The sequence below is a fragment of the Eublepharis macularius genome, chromosome 18 (assembly GCF_028583425.1).
Source record: "Eublepharis macularius isolate TG4126 chromosome 18, MPM_Emac_v1.0, whole genome shotgun sequence".
In the NCBI taxonomy this organism is placed as follows: Eukaryota; Metazoa; Chordata; class Lepidosauria; order Squamata; family Eublepharidae; genus Eublepharis; species Eublepharis macularius.
This window is the reverse complement of record NC_072807.1, coordinates 8,638,287-8,652,579: the sequence shown is the minus strand read 5'-3', so window position 1 is coordinate 8,652,579 and position 14,293 is coordinate 8,638,287. Positions and strand designations below refer to the sequence as shown.

General features: G+C 45.1%; 1 protein-coding gene across 8 annotated transcripts in view; it reads right to left on the bottom strand.

Annotated features, from left to right (window-relative positions):
- Positions 1-14,293, bottom strand: part of POSTN (periostin) — a 77,111-nt gene that overhangs the window by 37,466 nt on the left and 25,352 nt on the right. For all 8 annotated transcript variants that reach the window (XM_055002433.1, XM_055002436.1, XM_055002435.1 and 5 more), the window contains exons 8-10: positions 8,972-9,184; positions 8,670-8,804; positions 6,352-6,500 (exon numbers count right to left, since the gene is read on the bottom strand). In XM_055002433.1, the coding sequence (XP_054858408.1) occupies positions 6,352-6,500; positions 8,670-8,804; positions 8,972-9,184 (497 nt within the window). The remainder of the gene's footprint in view (positions 1-6,351; positions 6,501-8,669; positions 8,805-8,971; positions 9,185-14,293) is intronic.

Sequence of the window (14,293 nt, the reverse complement as noted above, 5' to 3'; positions counted from 1 at the left end):
GGAATTCTGGTGGGGGTGACTGCAAAGTTTCCTCCCTTTGCCAAGATGGAGGTTTCTTCTGGTGAGAGTTGACGGTCTGTCAGATTGATGACAATGCGTGCATTGTCGAGCATTGGGCTTGTCTGTCTTTTTTCCTGTAGTTTGTTAAACTTCTGCTTCTGTCTGGATGTCTAAGGGTGTCTTTTCACAGGAACAACAGAGTGGGAATACCTTTCCTAGGAGGAAAGGCCAAGGTTCAGAGGCATTTCCGCTGGGAAGGAGCTTAAAAGGGAATGGGTTCGAGGTTTATAGAGCTAGGCATGGGAGACTGAAAACTTTCTTCCTGCCGGGATATAGGAATTTACAACACGCAATGAAGTTGGGGGTTGAAAGGATATTGATTCTTTACTCAACAAATATAAAATTGTGAAATTCAGTGTCAGGAGATGTAGCAATGGCCACAAACATAGATAGCTTTTGAAGGGGTGAGGGTTGCCAGCCTCCAGGTACTGGCTGGAGATCTTCCGGAATTACAACTGATCTCCAGGCCACAGAGATCAGTTCACCTGGAGAAAATGGTTACTTTGGAGGGTGGAGTCTATGACACTGAACCCTGCTGAGGTCCCTCCCCTCCCCAAACCCAGCCTTCTCCAGGCTCCACTCCCAAAATTTCCAGGAATATCCCAACCTGGGGCTGGCAACTGTAGGTCCAATTGTGGAGGATAGGTCCATCAATGGCCCTCAGCCAGGGTGATCTAAAGGGACTTCCATGTTTAGAGGCCTTAAAGCTGCAGTAGAGGAGAAAAAGTCCGTGGAAGGGCTTAGCCTGGTTGGATAAGGTGTGTGTTGCGATGCAAGACTAGATGAACCACTGTTTTCAGGAAGAAGGTGCAGCTTTCTTGTTCCCCACAATGATCATCAATGGTCTGTATGTCATTATTATATATTCCCTTAAGGGACTAGTGTGAGGAACAAAGAAGGTTTTCACAGAAATTTCAAAATGTATCTTAGTTGCTTTATGTTTTGTTTCTCTGCTTTTGGTAGAGGTTTCCTCATGTTCGTTGGTTTCGCTGTCTAATTACATATTTAAGCTAAAACATGTGCATGGCACACATGTCCTAATGGGCTGTCCCATGGTGATGGAAAGTGCCCTCAAGTCATAACTAACATGGTGACCCCTGTGGGCTTTTCCTGGCAAGACACGAATAGAGGTGGTTTGCTGTTGCCTGCCTCTGCACCCCTGGTCTTTGTTGGAGAGCTCCCATCCAATTACTAACCAAGACTGACCCTACTTAGCTTCTGAGATCTAACCCTGCTTAGCTTCTGAGATCTGACGAGATGAGGCTCACCTGGGCTATCCAGGTCAGGGTATGGGCTGTCCCTTAGCAATTTGAAATACCCTTCAAATACTGTCTTTCCAGAGTTAAAATGCAGGGGATGTAGATTTTTCCATTCAAAGACAGACGCCGATTGACTTGGTCTATGTATACCCTGGTGCCATGACAACCTTGGGGCAGATATATATGAGGACAGCTTGCTTTGGAATTTGCAATAAACAATGCAATTCCAAAGTGAGAGTTTCACACTTCCAAGTCCATTTCTGTCTGTCTGCACGCAAAAGCAACAGCAAAATTATCTTATATCATGGTCTGGCAATGCCTTCTGAAGCCTTTACGTCAGAGGAAGTCTCAGATCTTGTTGCCAGCCCTAAAGCCTGAGTCTCAAGCCTTGTTATGGCTGCTTCCTGATAGCTGCATGGGCTCATAAAGCACTGTAGATCGTAGTGAGCCATTTTGCCTGTAAGTAGGACTGGTTAAATTTAGTGAGGCTTGTTCCCATATGAGTGCTTCAGTCTGGTGTTATTGCACTTCTGCGATCGTTCACATGGAATGCCCCCTCTCAAATCCAGGAGTTTTGCTCCCAGGTTAGTGTGCATCACATGCGCTACTACAGAGTAAATGAGGCTTTCTCGCTCTGTTCAGGACAAATGGGTTGGGATCTCTTCTTGAGGATCTGTGCAGAAGAGGGGTTCTTGTTTGTCCCTCTTGCAAGTGGAGATATGAATGTTGCAACATAGGTTAGATTTGAGTAAGCGGCTGACGAAATTCTGGCCCCTTCTCACACTTTCACCTTGGGGATCTTCCGGTGCCTTTAAATGAAGCGGCAAGGGCAGGGTGGCCTGGACGGGGCTTCAAAAAGTGAGAGGGGAGGGGAGGATCTGAAGGGAGATTTCATCACTCTTGATTCCTTTGCTTTGGGATGCCAGCACAGACAGTGACTAACATTTTAGCCAGGAGGCCATCTCTAGTAGCATAGTCATTTGTTGCCATGGAGATTTGCACCCTGGGAAACACGGGGAGATGGAAGTAATGTTGTAACATTATGAATAGTTTATAAGTTAGGGCTTTCACACTCTGTTTAGCATAATAAGGGGCCAGGGACCGTCAACGTAGCCATCCGAAACAGGCAATCCCCTCCGCTCTCAGCAGGCCGTGCGCTTTGTGCGCAAGCTGGTATCAGAATGTCGTATGTTAACATGTCATCTTCAGCCTGGTAGCAGCAGCATCACGGAGGCAGAGAGAAGGTTTGCCAGCTTAGCCCTGGACCTGTTCCAGAGGAACTTGGGAGCAGTCAATAATCCCCGCTGTTCTTGGTTGGGTAGCTTTCTCCATCCAGCAAGACTTCTTGGCTGTGGGTTCTAGTTTCTGGCTGTGGTTGACACTGGCAGATTGGCCTCCTGGCTGCCGTCTGGGGCCATGACCTTGTGCCACCTGGCCTCCCTGGGGGAGCAGGACTTTGCCCCCAGAACCATGTGAGGTCACCGGGTCTATTTCCTTTCAGCAAGTCCGATGATAGGTTCAGAGAGGCCGCAGCTCAGTGGTGGAGCATCTACTTGGTGCAGAAGGTCCCAGGCTCAGCCTCTGGCATCGCCCTGGTGAAAGGGGTGGGCCAAGAGATCCCTTCGGGTTCTGCCCAGCTCTGCATTTCCATTCCCCCAATCTGGGGGCCCACTTGCTGGGAGTGGGGCTGCTATCATTGCCCCTGTCTTCCCGCATCCAGGCCATAGGCAGGGGGCAGTCAGGCTCATATGGGTCTTACATTCACCAGATCTGGAGCCTTCCCTGATTTCTCTTTTGTGTAGATCCTCAGGTTGGTGCCAATTAGTCCTGATCCAGGGGCACAGTAGTCAGCAGCACTGGGCTGTTCTCCACACATCAGTGCAGGGATGGAAAGCCACTTTGGTGGGATGGAGGCATTGCCAGCATGCTGATCAGCTCCAGAGGGATGCTCCAGGTCTCTTTGGTGATTGCATGCGTGATGATCAGGGCCCTGGACGTCCAGCTTGAGGGGGGGCAGCCTAAGCACCCACAGAGTCTGGACTTGATGTGTTTAATCTTGGCTGACCTTGACTCGCTTCTTGGATGCTTTCCTGGCACACAGCCTTTGGGCAGGACTTGCTGAAAGGGATTTCCATGGCTTGGGAGGCAGTTTTCATGGATATGGCAAGAATAATTGTGGCCAGGGTGCCTTGCAGAAACATCAAGGGCTATGTGACCTATCGTGGGGTATTTCCCCCTCTGGCCAGGGACATTCTTCATTCTTGGACGGTTTTCTGGCATGCAACCTTCAGGCAGGACTTGCCCTGGTGTGGGAGGGGTGTGAGCGGACAAGATTGCTACGGAAAGAAAATTGTGGCCAGGGCTGTGGAGTGCCTTGTGGAGGCACTGGGGACTCTGTGATCCCAATGGGGTACACCTGGGGTAGGCTGCTTGGCTGTGTGACGTTTGGACCAGGCTCTGGGATAGTTGCAGCTTTAGGAGCTTTGAAAGGAAACAAAGGGCAGCCCCAGAACCAAACTGAGAAAAACCAACAAACCGGGGATACACAAATCTAGAAATTAATTGTATATATTCTTCCAAAGTGCAAGGTGCAAAAGTGCTGAGTAAGTCAGACCGGAAGCATATCCAATTACAGGCACACGACACGCTCTCCCACCACTTACAACAAAGAGATATTCACGGACTGTCTGATTATCTTTATGCCCAGGATGAAGTGAGTCTTTTTTACTCACGAAACGGGTTAATAACAATTTGCCTGCAAACTCCCATCGGCGTTTTTTTAAGTATTTATTCTATTTCTGGACCGTGAATGAACAAACACCTTGCACAGTCTCCCCACCCACCGGGCTTCTTTCATTGTATCCAGCATTTGCACTTTAAAGTTTCAAATGGATTCCGGACGGTGAAGATTCATGTTATAAACGGATGGACTTTGTGATTTTGGAATTGTGACGATTTGATGTTCTAACGGATGGACTTTGTATTTTGTAAATGTATTTATGATGCATGTTAAACTTACTCAGCACTTTTGCACCTTGCACTTTGGAAGAATATATACAATTAATTTCTAGATTTGTGTATCCCCGGTTTGTTGGCTTTAGGAGCTTTGGCAGGAGCCATTTTGGGGCTCTTGTGGAGGTTTTGGCATTGGGTATAGATCTTTTGGGGGGAGGGGAAACAGGGCCACGTGCCCAATTCCCCCATACTTGTGGATCCTTTTAAAGGATCTTGCATGTGAGGCATTGCAGGGACAAGCCCAGGTGGGGGTCTGTTAAGATATGTTCACTCCCAGGTGCCAGGGAGGTCCATGCAGAGGTTTGCGCCCATGTGGAATCCCATGGCCTGTCATCCCACGGTTTCTGCCTTCAGCAGGCAGGCTAGAGGGGTGAAGGGGTTATGGGCCAGCAGGTGGGTCGGCCACTGATGGGATCCTTGCCCTAGGCTGCGCTAAGGCTCCATAAACTGTAACCAATAAAGTTGTGACCTTTTTAATTCTAACAAGTGTCTGTGCCTTTTGTTGCCTGGCTCTCACCCCTTACCCCCCCCCTTGATGCTAGACCCACAAATACCCCCCCCCCCCCAAAATTTGGAACCAACTCAGCAAAGCACTTGGCAATCATACATCAAGAACACTAGAAAAGGATAATTTCGCATGGACAGGTGGTTCAACAGAGGGCAGTTGCTCCTAAAGATTTAGCAAAATGATTTGAGTTTTATTATGGGAAGTTGCATAAACCAGACTGCCTTTCAGAAATGATAATTAATGAAATTACCAGTAGTAGAATTAACACAATCAGTCCTTAATGCATTGGAAGCTAATTTCATTACATGGGAGCTGACAGCAGTGACTGATGACCTTCACCGTAATAACTAGTTTGGACTTGATGGATTAATATCCTGATTTTAATGAAAATTTAGTGGTCGCATTGGTTACAACAAGCACTATTAAGCATATCCCATAAAACTTTGGGGGAAACTAAGAATTTGGGGGAGGAAATTATGAATAAACTAGAGAGATAACTGGCTATATATTGTCCACCAAGATAATTCTGTTCAGTCACTTAAAAGGTGACTCTTGAAATAGTTACGAAAAAAAGCTCTTGAAACAGTTACGATTCTGCTTCCTGCTGTTGAGAATTTTTTCCTTTTGGAAAAGTGGACACTCACATCTGGAAGAATCTGGTCAACTTCCTTAGTGTCAAAGCTGACATATTTTAAAATATAGGAAATTAATTTGCAGGCAGATAGATTTTATTTATTGCTAAGCGGAATGATATACTTAACACTACTCAGAAAAACTTTCACAAACTGTATTCTAGAGCCAAATTTCAATGAATCTTGGTGACAGAAGATACTGTGTTTCACAATACCCCAATACCCCGAACGCAATACCCCAAACCTTAAAACACACTTTCACATGAGGGAGAAAACATTGGGGTACTTTTGTTACCCTAAGACCGTATCTCTCTGTGGTGAGGTAAATGTTCTCGGGGGGGGGCATCAAATTATCAGAGGAAGGATGTCTCTCTCCCAAGCCCGTAAAATAATTCCCTTGATCACTATTCTCTGTTTTTTAAAAAAAACCTAAGCCTTGTGAGCCATTTTTGTACCCTAGTTCATTGTATAGACTCAGGTAAAAAGCACTCCCAAAGTCAAAATCAGTAGATTTCTCGGGTTGTTTTATACCAAATTTACTCTTAAGTAAACTGCAAGTGTTAAGCAATTGTACTTTGGGGAGATACTCTACTGCTTTTCAGGTGAGCAAGGATGTGAGAGGGCAGAGTTGTACAGCCACTTCCCCATTCATTTTGCCAAAAAAATGCAACTAGTGTAAGAATCTCACCCCCAACAACATCAGTAGTTAAAAGAATGTTTAGCTATTTTATAAGGAAAATGGCAGACATATTCTAAATTTCTGTATTACTGGAATTATGTATTGATTATAATTCTGTGTTGTATATTTTATTTTTGTATTTTTTACATATGCAAAAGGCTGGGGGGTGTGCCAAATGTTTTCATCAATGTCACTTACTGTGCGATACACGAACACTCTAAGTTTCTTTCCTCCCAGGGATTCCAAGTACTGTCCATTGTAGAGCTCGTTCAGGCCAACTTTCACTTTCAAAATGTGGTTCTGCAGGATCAGTTTGAGAATCCTTTGGTCCATGGTCAAGGTATCCTCTAATAAGTGAGACAGAGCAGATCTAAATTAGGCTCGTTTCATTCTGTATATCAAGTTCTCACTTATTCATATTATGGCTTCAGTGACTCAGACCAGTTCCTTGTCAGAATTAGTCTTTTTCTCCATGTTGAGCCTTCAGATTCTAGCGCCATCATTTGAATCACATGATGGGCTGAGAAAGCACCGGCGTTCCCTCCTCCATGCCCCACAGCCCTCACCATCTCTGTTGAGGTACACGAGGTGTCTCAATTAGTGGACCAGGAGATGGCAGAAATGTTGGCTTGCCTGGGCTGGGAAGGGGGAGTCTCTCTCTCTCTCTCTCTTTCTCAGCAAGATGAAGGGCCACATTTAACGTGACACAGGGGGTCCCTGATGCGATACCCCATTTTTAAAATTTTCAAAGTAGCATCATGGAGCTGCTAGTTCATTTGAGGGGGGTGACACTGGGAGGAGAGGTGCATGTAACCCTTTCCCTTCCATCTAGTTTTCCTGATATACGTCACCTCCTATCTTGCTGCACCTGTCCCCACAATAGCAGTGATGGAGGGATTTTGGTTGGGAAAATGGCACAGGAAACACCCCTCCCCCCAAATCACTGTCCCAATCAAATGAGCCACCATAAAAATAGCAGGAAATCTATTGGCTGATGATCTCCTACATGTTGTCCCAACCTGACCAGTCCCTTCCTCATCTCTCATCTGGAGAGCCAGTTTGGTGTAGTAGTTGAGTTCAGGACTCTAATCTAGAGAGCCAGATTTGATTCCCCACTCCTCCACTTGAAGCCAGCCAGGTGACCTTGGGTCAGTGACAGCTCTTTCAGAGCTCTCTCAGCCCCGCCCACCTCACAGGGAGATTGTTGTGAGGATATTAATAACACACTTTGTAAACCGCTCTGAGTGTGGCATTAAGTTGTCCTGAAGGGTGGTATATAAAAAAAATGTTGTTGTTGTTAATGACCTTCCTGGAGTTTTGGTCAAAAACACGTTGCCTTTGGGGCAGCCCCTGCGGCTCTTTTTGTGGGTTGGAGTAGTGGCACCTTCATTAGAATGAACTTAACTCCATGGATGTGAGGGAATGAGAGTGTGAGAGAGAAAACACCGCTCCCTCACCTGGCCAAAGCCAAGCTGAGCATAACCATCTCTAGGTTGCTGCCAGAAGTTGCAGGCCTGACTCCCCGGGCCTGCTTCACCCCATGAAGTTACTACAGGAGGGAATGTAGCTCCTGCATTCCTGAATCACACTGGAAATGATCTATTACCAAGAGATGGAAGTTCCTTTCCTACACAATCCATTGACTTGCTCTGTGGGTTCCCTTCATGTACGTGGAGTTGAAGCCTCTCTATCAAGGAATTTCAGTCTCTCTAAAGATGCTATTTAGTAATTTGAGTCGTTTTTAAGCCCTTCATGCAGCTGTACTGTTAGTGCCATGGAACTACGAGACAAGATTATTTCTCCCCTTCTCGACAGAACAACAGTTTATGCAGATAAGGCCTGCTTGGAGAAACTCTTAATAGATGAAAACTCAACTATCTCCAGGCTTATAGCTAAGTTTTGTGTCTATGCAGGGCTTTTTTTCTGGGAAAAGAGGTGGTGGAACTCAGTGGGTTGCCTTTGGAGAAAATGGTCACATGGCTGGTGGCCCCGTCCCCTGATCTCCAGACAGAGGGGAGCTTAGATTGCAATCTAAACTCCCCTCTGTCTGGAGATCAGGGGGCGGGGCCACAAGCCATGTGACCATTTTCAAGAGATTCCGGAACTCCGTTCCACCGCGTTCCTGCTGAAAAAAAGCCATGTGTCTATGTGATAAAATCTCACTGCAAACATCTTAATAGAGACCTATTACTCCCTCCCTTTTAGTATGATATTCATGTTTTTAATATGGTTTTAAATTTTATGAGGTATTCACTATATCTGATATCTTATGTATTGGAACTTTGTTGAGATTGTTGTAACCTTTTGTTGATGTTTCTTAATGGTCATTGACTGCAATCTATCTATCTATCTATCTATCTATCTATCTATCTATCTATCTATCTATCTATCTATCTATCTATCTATCTATCTATCTATCTATCTATCTATCTATCTATCTATCTATCTATCTATCTATCTATCTATCTATCTATCATCAGTAGTGTAGTGCTATGAATTCTGTATGGACTGCCTACCAGAAAAGGCACCATTCAGGGGAGCAAGTAGAGTGTATTCCTCTTCTGGCCTTAGAGATGAAGCCAAGCCCAGTTGAGCAACCAAGTCTTTGAAAGTGGCCTGTTGGGGTCCAGCAAGCTCTATCACCTGCTTTGCTGAAATTAAAGAGAAACAACAGGAAGTATGTCAGTTTGTGAGGTTACACTTTGAAGAAAAACTAGAATTTTTTTTCACAGAAGATGCGTCATTTGACAGAGGAACAGCCAGTGACTGGTCTACTGGAAATTTTGAGAGAATTGGAAGTCATCCATGTGTCACTCACCAGAGTCAGGAATCAGCACTTGGTCTATCAGGTGAATGACGCCATTGGTTGTCACAATGTCTTTCCGGTTGACCATTTTCACCCCATTCACCGTCAGGCTTTCTCCATCGCAGCCAACTTCAACAGTGTTCCCTTCTAGAGTATCATAGACGGCCCCACCCATGATGGCTTCAGAACACTGAAGAGTGTTCAAAACATGGAATTTCATCAGAGCTAAAGAGGAATGAGAATAAAAAGACGTTGTGTGGAGATGCTGAAGTCAGATGGAGGAGTACGTGGCATCATGGCTGACATATTATAATAGCTTAAAATATATATCTTTTAGAAAAATCAATGCTGTTAAATGCAACTCATATAATGAAGTTTTCTTTTTCCAGGATTTGGGACTTTGGAACTCTACCTGGACTTTGGGCTTCTAGTCTGTCTGACAAGGAAACATCTGGATCAGAGGACCAAAGCCTGGATAGTGTTTTAGGGTAGTTATTCAGTCTTACTATTTTCTTTCCTGTTTTGCATACTTTCTGTAATTGTAATCTTTTACACACGCTTTAATAAACTTTATTCATTATGTTTCTGTGGTGTTATTTCAGTTCGGAGGCTTTAGTCCAAATCCAGTACTTTGGGCTATTTGGCTACAGTTACCAAGTAATTGTTTTTGTGGCACTTAGCCTGCAGGCGTCCTACCTTGCAGGGCTGACTTCTTGATTAACACCCAGTAGGGCTGGACACTTGGCTCATTGGTATCTCAGCTGAGGGTTAGTTCAGAGGGGCTGCTACTGGCTCCTGATATACTGGGAGTTGAGGATTCACACACACACCCCGTACTATGTTTCTGCTCCTGACTTTCATTCCGGCCTTCTTGTGAATAGAAGAGGCTGCAACATGTGCCAAGCCGGATCTTCTCCAAGGCCCTGCATGGAACAAGAAGGCCCTCTTGACCAATTTCTGAATCACCAAAAGAGAGCTGTAGGGAGACTCAGAACTGGTTCTTTTAAATAGCTTTCTTTTCCAGAGGCAGCTATGTTTCTAAACTCATGACATGCACGTTAGCTCCGAATTATATCTGAGAGGTGGATCACATGAGGGAGCCCTGGGCCTTTGTTTAAACTGAAAGGAGAGAGGTTGCCTAAGACATTTCCATTCCTAAGGAAGAAAATCCCAAGGACATCCCCACAATAGTGGTAATTATTTAACCGCATTATTTGATTATTTACTGCTGCTGCTGCTCCTGCTACTACTACATTGTAATTATTTAATATTTATTTAAAATTAATTACTACTACTACTACTACTATATTGTAATTATTTAATATTTTGCACCCCAAATCAAGTGATGCTAAAGTACTGGGGTAAATGGAATGGCATGTAATTATCGCCTTTTTTTCCTTTTCTCTGTTTAGTATATTTTAAATCCCTCTCTGTGCTGCTTTCAGCTGGAGCCAAGTGGGGCCATTGGACCAACAGGCCACCTTCCTGTAAAGCTACTTTCTGCTGGCCTGTTCTACAGACGGTGTTCCTGGAGGAAAGAAAAGCATTGCAAGCATTTTTCCTGCCAACCTTCAGCTACCACATGGTCCCATGGGAGATCCAAGTCAGCTAGAATAAGTTACAGCATCCACAGCTAAGCCAAAGGAAGTCTAACCTGCTGCTCAGATAAACCAGACAAGATTGTCTTTCCACCCTTATCACCACCTTTCCTTTTGCGTCCTATAAGACTGTTTTGTTTTTTTAGTGTTCATTCTCACAATACCATTTGGCAAGTACTCTTATGCATTCACATAGGTGCAGCTAGTGACTGAAATGAGCAATCCTAGACCAGTGAATGGACATATTAGCTGGTCTAAGCGTCTGCTCATCTCCCTCCATCTTTCCCATCACAATTCAGTCCTTTTCCCATGGGATCCTGAGGGATCCTGAGTCTGCTCTGAGGCCTCCCCCCCCCTTCAATTTATTTACCAACTCTCAAAAACATCTGAAGTGTGTGTATATGTATGTAAAGAGACCTGCCCCATATTGGTTGTATCAAAGGGGCCATAGCATCAAAATCGCAGGAGGTCATAGCCCCTCTCTATACTGCCTTGGTCAGGCCACACCTGGAGTATTGTGTGCAGTTCTGGAGACCTCACTTCAAAAAGGATGTGGACAAAATCGAGAGGGTGCAGAGGAGAGCGACGAGGATGATCAGGGGGTCTGGAGACTGAGCCCTACGAGGAAAGGCTGAGGGCCTTGGGAATGTTTAGTTTGGAGAGGAGGAGGTTGAGGGCGGACATGATTGCTCTCTTTAAACATTTGAAAGGCTGTCATTTGGAGGAGGGCAAGGAGCTGTTCCAGTTGGCAGCAGAGGGTAGGACGCGAAGCAATGGGCTAAAACTACATGCACAAAGGTACCGACTGGATATTAGGAAAAACTTTTTCACTGTCAGAGTAGTTCAAAAGTGGAATCAGCTGCCTAGGGAGGTGGTGAGCTCCCCCTCACTGGCAGTTTTCAAGAAGAGGCCGGATGAATATTTGTCAGGGATGCTTTAGGCTGATCCTGCACTGGGCAGGGGGTTGGACTAGATGGTCTGTACGGCCCCTTCCAACTCTATGATTCTATGATATTCTCTCTCATTGTCCTATCAGAGAATTTCTTTCTGGGGTTGACCCCCTGAGAAAAAATAGTTTTTGTTTTTGTAAGTTTTTTTGTTTTTGAAAGTTACTCCAGGGCAGAAATATATACATCTGTTTTAGGGGATAATCACCTCCACTACACTTAAAATACTATAGATATGCTCATCCAGAGATCACATTAAATATTTTACCTTGCTTATGGCTTTGTGCATTGATTACAGTGATTATATGACCACTCTGTTTCTAACATCACTACATTTCTTTAAAAGTAATAGCATCGTTAAAAGGGAAGGAAAGTACAATTGCAGCGTTTTCTCACACGGTTAGCCTGTTGGCTTGCAGCTATGCTCTGCCCCAACCACCCATTTGATACTGCCTCATTCTCCAATTTTTAAAAGTGCATGAAAAAAAAGTTTGTTGTTTTTTGAGTTGAGTCTTTGTCCCTAGCTAATCTTATAATCTTTCTTGCAATCACTTCTCAGGGCCAAGCTACACATGACGAATGACACTTGAACGGCAAGTGTATTCCTCCCTGTTCACTTGCCCTCCACTCAATCCACTTGCCGTTCAAGTGTCATTCGTCACGTGTAGCTTGGCCCTCAGGTAAATGCTGGAGACTCTGCGGGTGTAAAAAAACAGGCACACGTTCTATCAAATGTTGATTATATAAAGGGTGCATTTGACTGGGCAGGCAGAGGATGAACAGCAAACAGTTCTGAGCTGCACAATACATACACGTCACTTTCACGGACTCCCCATGGCCCTTGGGAATACTGATCCTTATTTCACAAATAAGGACCCCTTCTTTTGAGATTGGGGGTGGGAAAGAATGACATTTCAAGGTAACAGGAGACTAAAGGCCCGATTACAAGTGCACAAAACACATGTTTAATAGGGGAAACAAGAAGGTTAAAGAAATCCCAATCACAGGGCCAAGTATTAAAATTACTAAATGCAGAAATATATATCAATATATTATATACAAAAATACAACAAAACACATGTATTTATTTCAGGATAATATAAAAACTACCCTGACCTGGATAGCCCACATGAGCCTGATTTTGTCAGATCTCAGAAGCTAAGCAGGGTTGGCCTTGGTTGGTAATTGGATGGGAGACCTCCAAGAAAGACCAGGGCTGCAGACGCAGGCAATGGCAACCCACCTCTATTAGTCTCTTACCATAAAAACCGCCAAGGGAGGCCATATCAGCTATGACTTGAGGGCACTCTCCACCACCAATATAAAAACTGTCTCTGGCCAATCGTATCATGTCTGTACCCATACATCCATGCCATTGTCTAATGTTGGCCTGCTTTTTTAAACCATTGCTGGTGCTGTACCCCAATGTCATATTGCTAATACCATAGCTTGCTTTCACAGGCCCCCTGCAGCTGCAGGTGTCTTATCTAACGCTTTGAAGCTCTGAATGCTCATGACCGTGTACACTGCTCGCTCCCATGAATTACTGTGTTTCAATTTTAATCTCATGCCTTTTTAGTGTCTAGACTTGATAGGTAAAATATGTGAGAAGTTCACAGGACTGGTTCGCGCCAAAAGTTGTGTTTTACTATTGGGAGGGGGAAAGGAGTAATTGTGCTCTATAATAGAATGATTTCCCCACATCTTGAGTTTTCCTGTCAACCTGCTGTTACTGCTTAATTGTTTACCTTGTTTCTAAGTAATCCTATGGACATATCTGTGGAAATGATCTGATTCCTGAATAAAACCTTTTAACCAAGAACCTGGTTTCTTGCTGTAATGGTACAGGGGTCTATCTGCCATAGCCTGTCATCCATAGCCTGACAAATTGTATAAAAAACTCTAATCAGATCCTTATGTGCCCCTGAACAAATGTGTTTTGGCCATGTGGCGTTCTTCAGTGGTCAAGTAACTTCAGAGAATACAATAATAATTAGCAAATATAATCAATATAGGACCGAGTTAGAATATGTTCCAGTTAATATCAACAAGAACTAAAGGCAGAGATGTGCTTAAAAGCAGAGATGGGCACAAACCTGAATACGAACCAAAAAAACCCATGAACCAGCCTGGTTCGTGGTTCACGAACCAGTGGTTCGTGGAAGTTCGTTTCCATGAACTTCCACAAACTGGTCTACTGGTTCATTTGGTTTGTATTATAGGGCAGTTTAAATGGCCATTTCCTGCAGAATTGGCAATTTAAACTTTTCCTGCCGCTTGCAAGTGGCAGGTCCCTTTAAACTATCAGCTGGCAGGCAGCAGGGGGGAATCCCCCCTCACCGCCTGCGAGCTGATAGTTTAAAGGGTCCTGTGGCTTGCAAGTGGCAGGGCCCTTTAAACTCACAAACCCCACCCCCACCACCCCAGCCCCAGCCCCACACTTACCTTGTCTTCTCCTCAGCCGCAGCCTTCTCCCTCTCCTCCCATGAGGGGCGGGAAGGCTGTTTTCGGCCTCCTTTGCTGTTGCACAGGCCCACAGAGTGGTGGGAGAGGCTGAAAATGGCCTTCCCACCCCTCAAATGGTGGCTGCAGCTGCCATTTGAGGGGTGGGAAGGCCGTTTTCGGCCTCCTCTGCTGCTCTGTGGGCTCGCAGGGTGGCCAAGGAGGCCAAAACCGGCCTTACCGCCCCTCAAATGGCTGCCGTGGCCACCTGCCCATAGGAGGAGGGGGAGGAGGCCGTGGGCCCGCAGGGCAGCCAGAGCCATGAGACAAGGTAAGTGTGGGGCTGG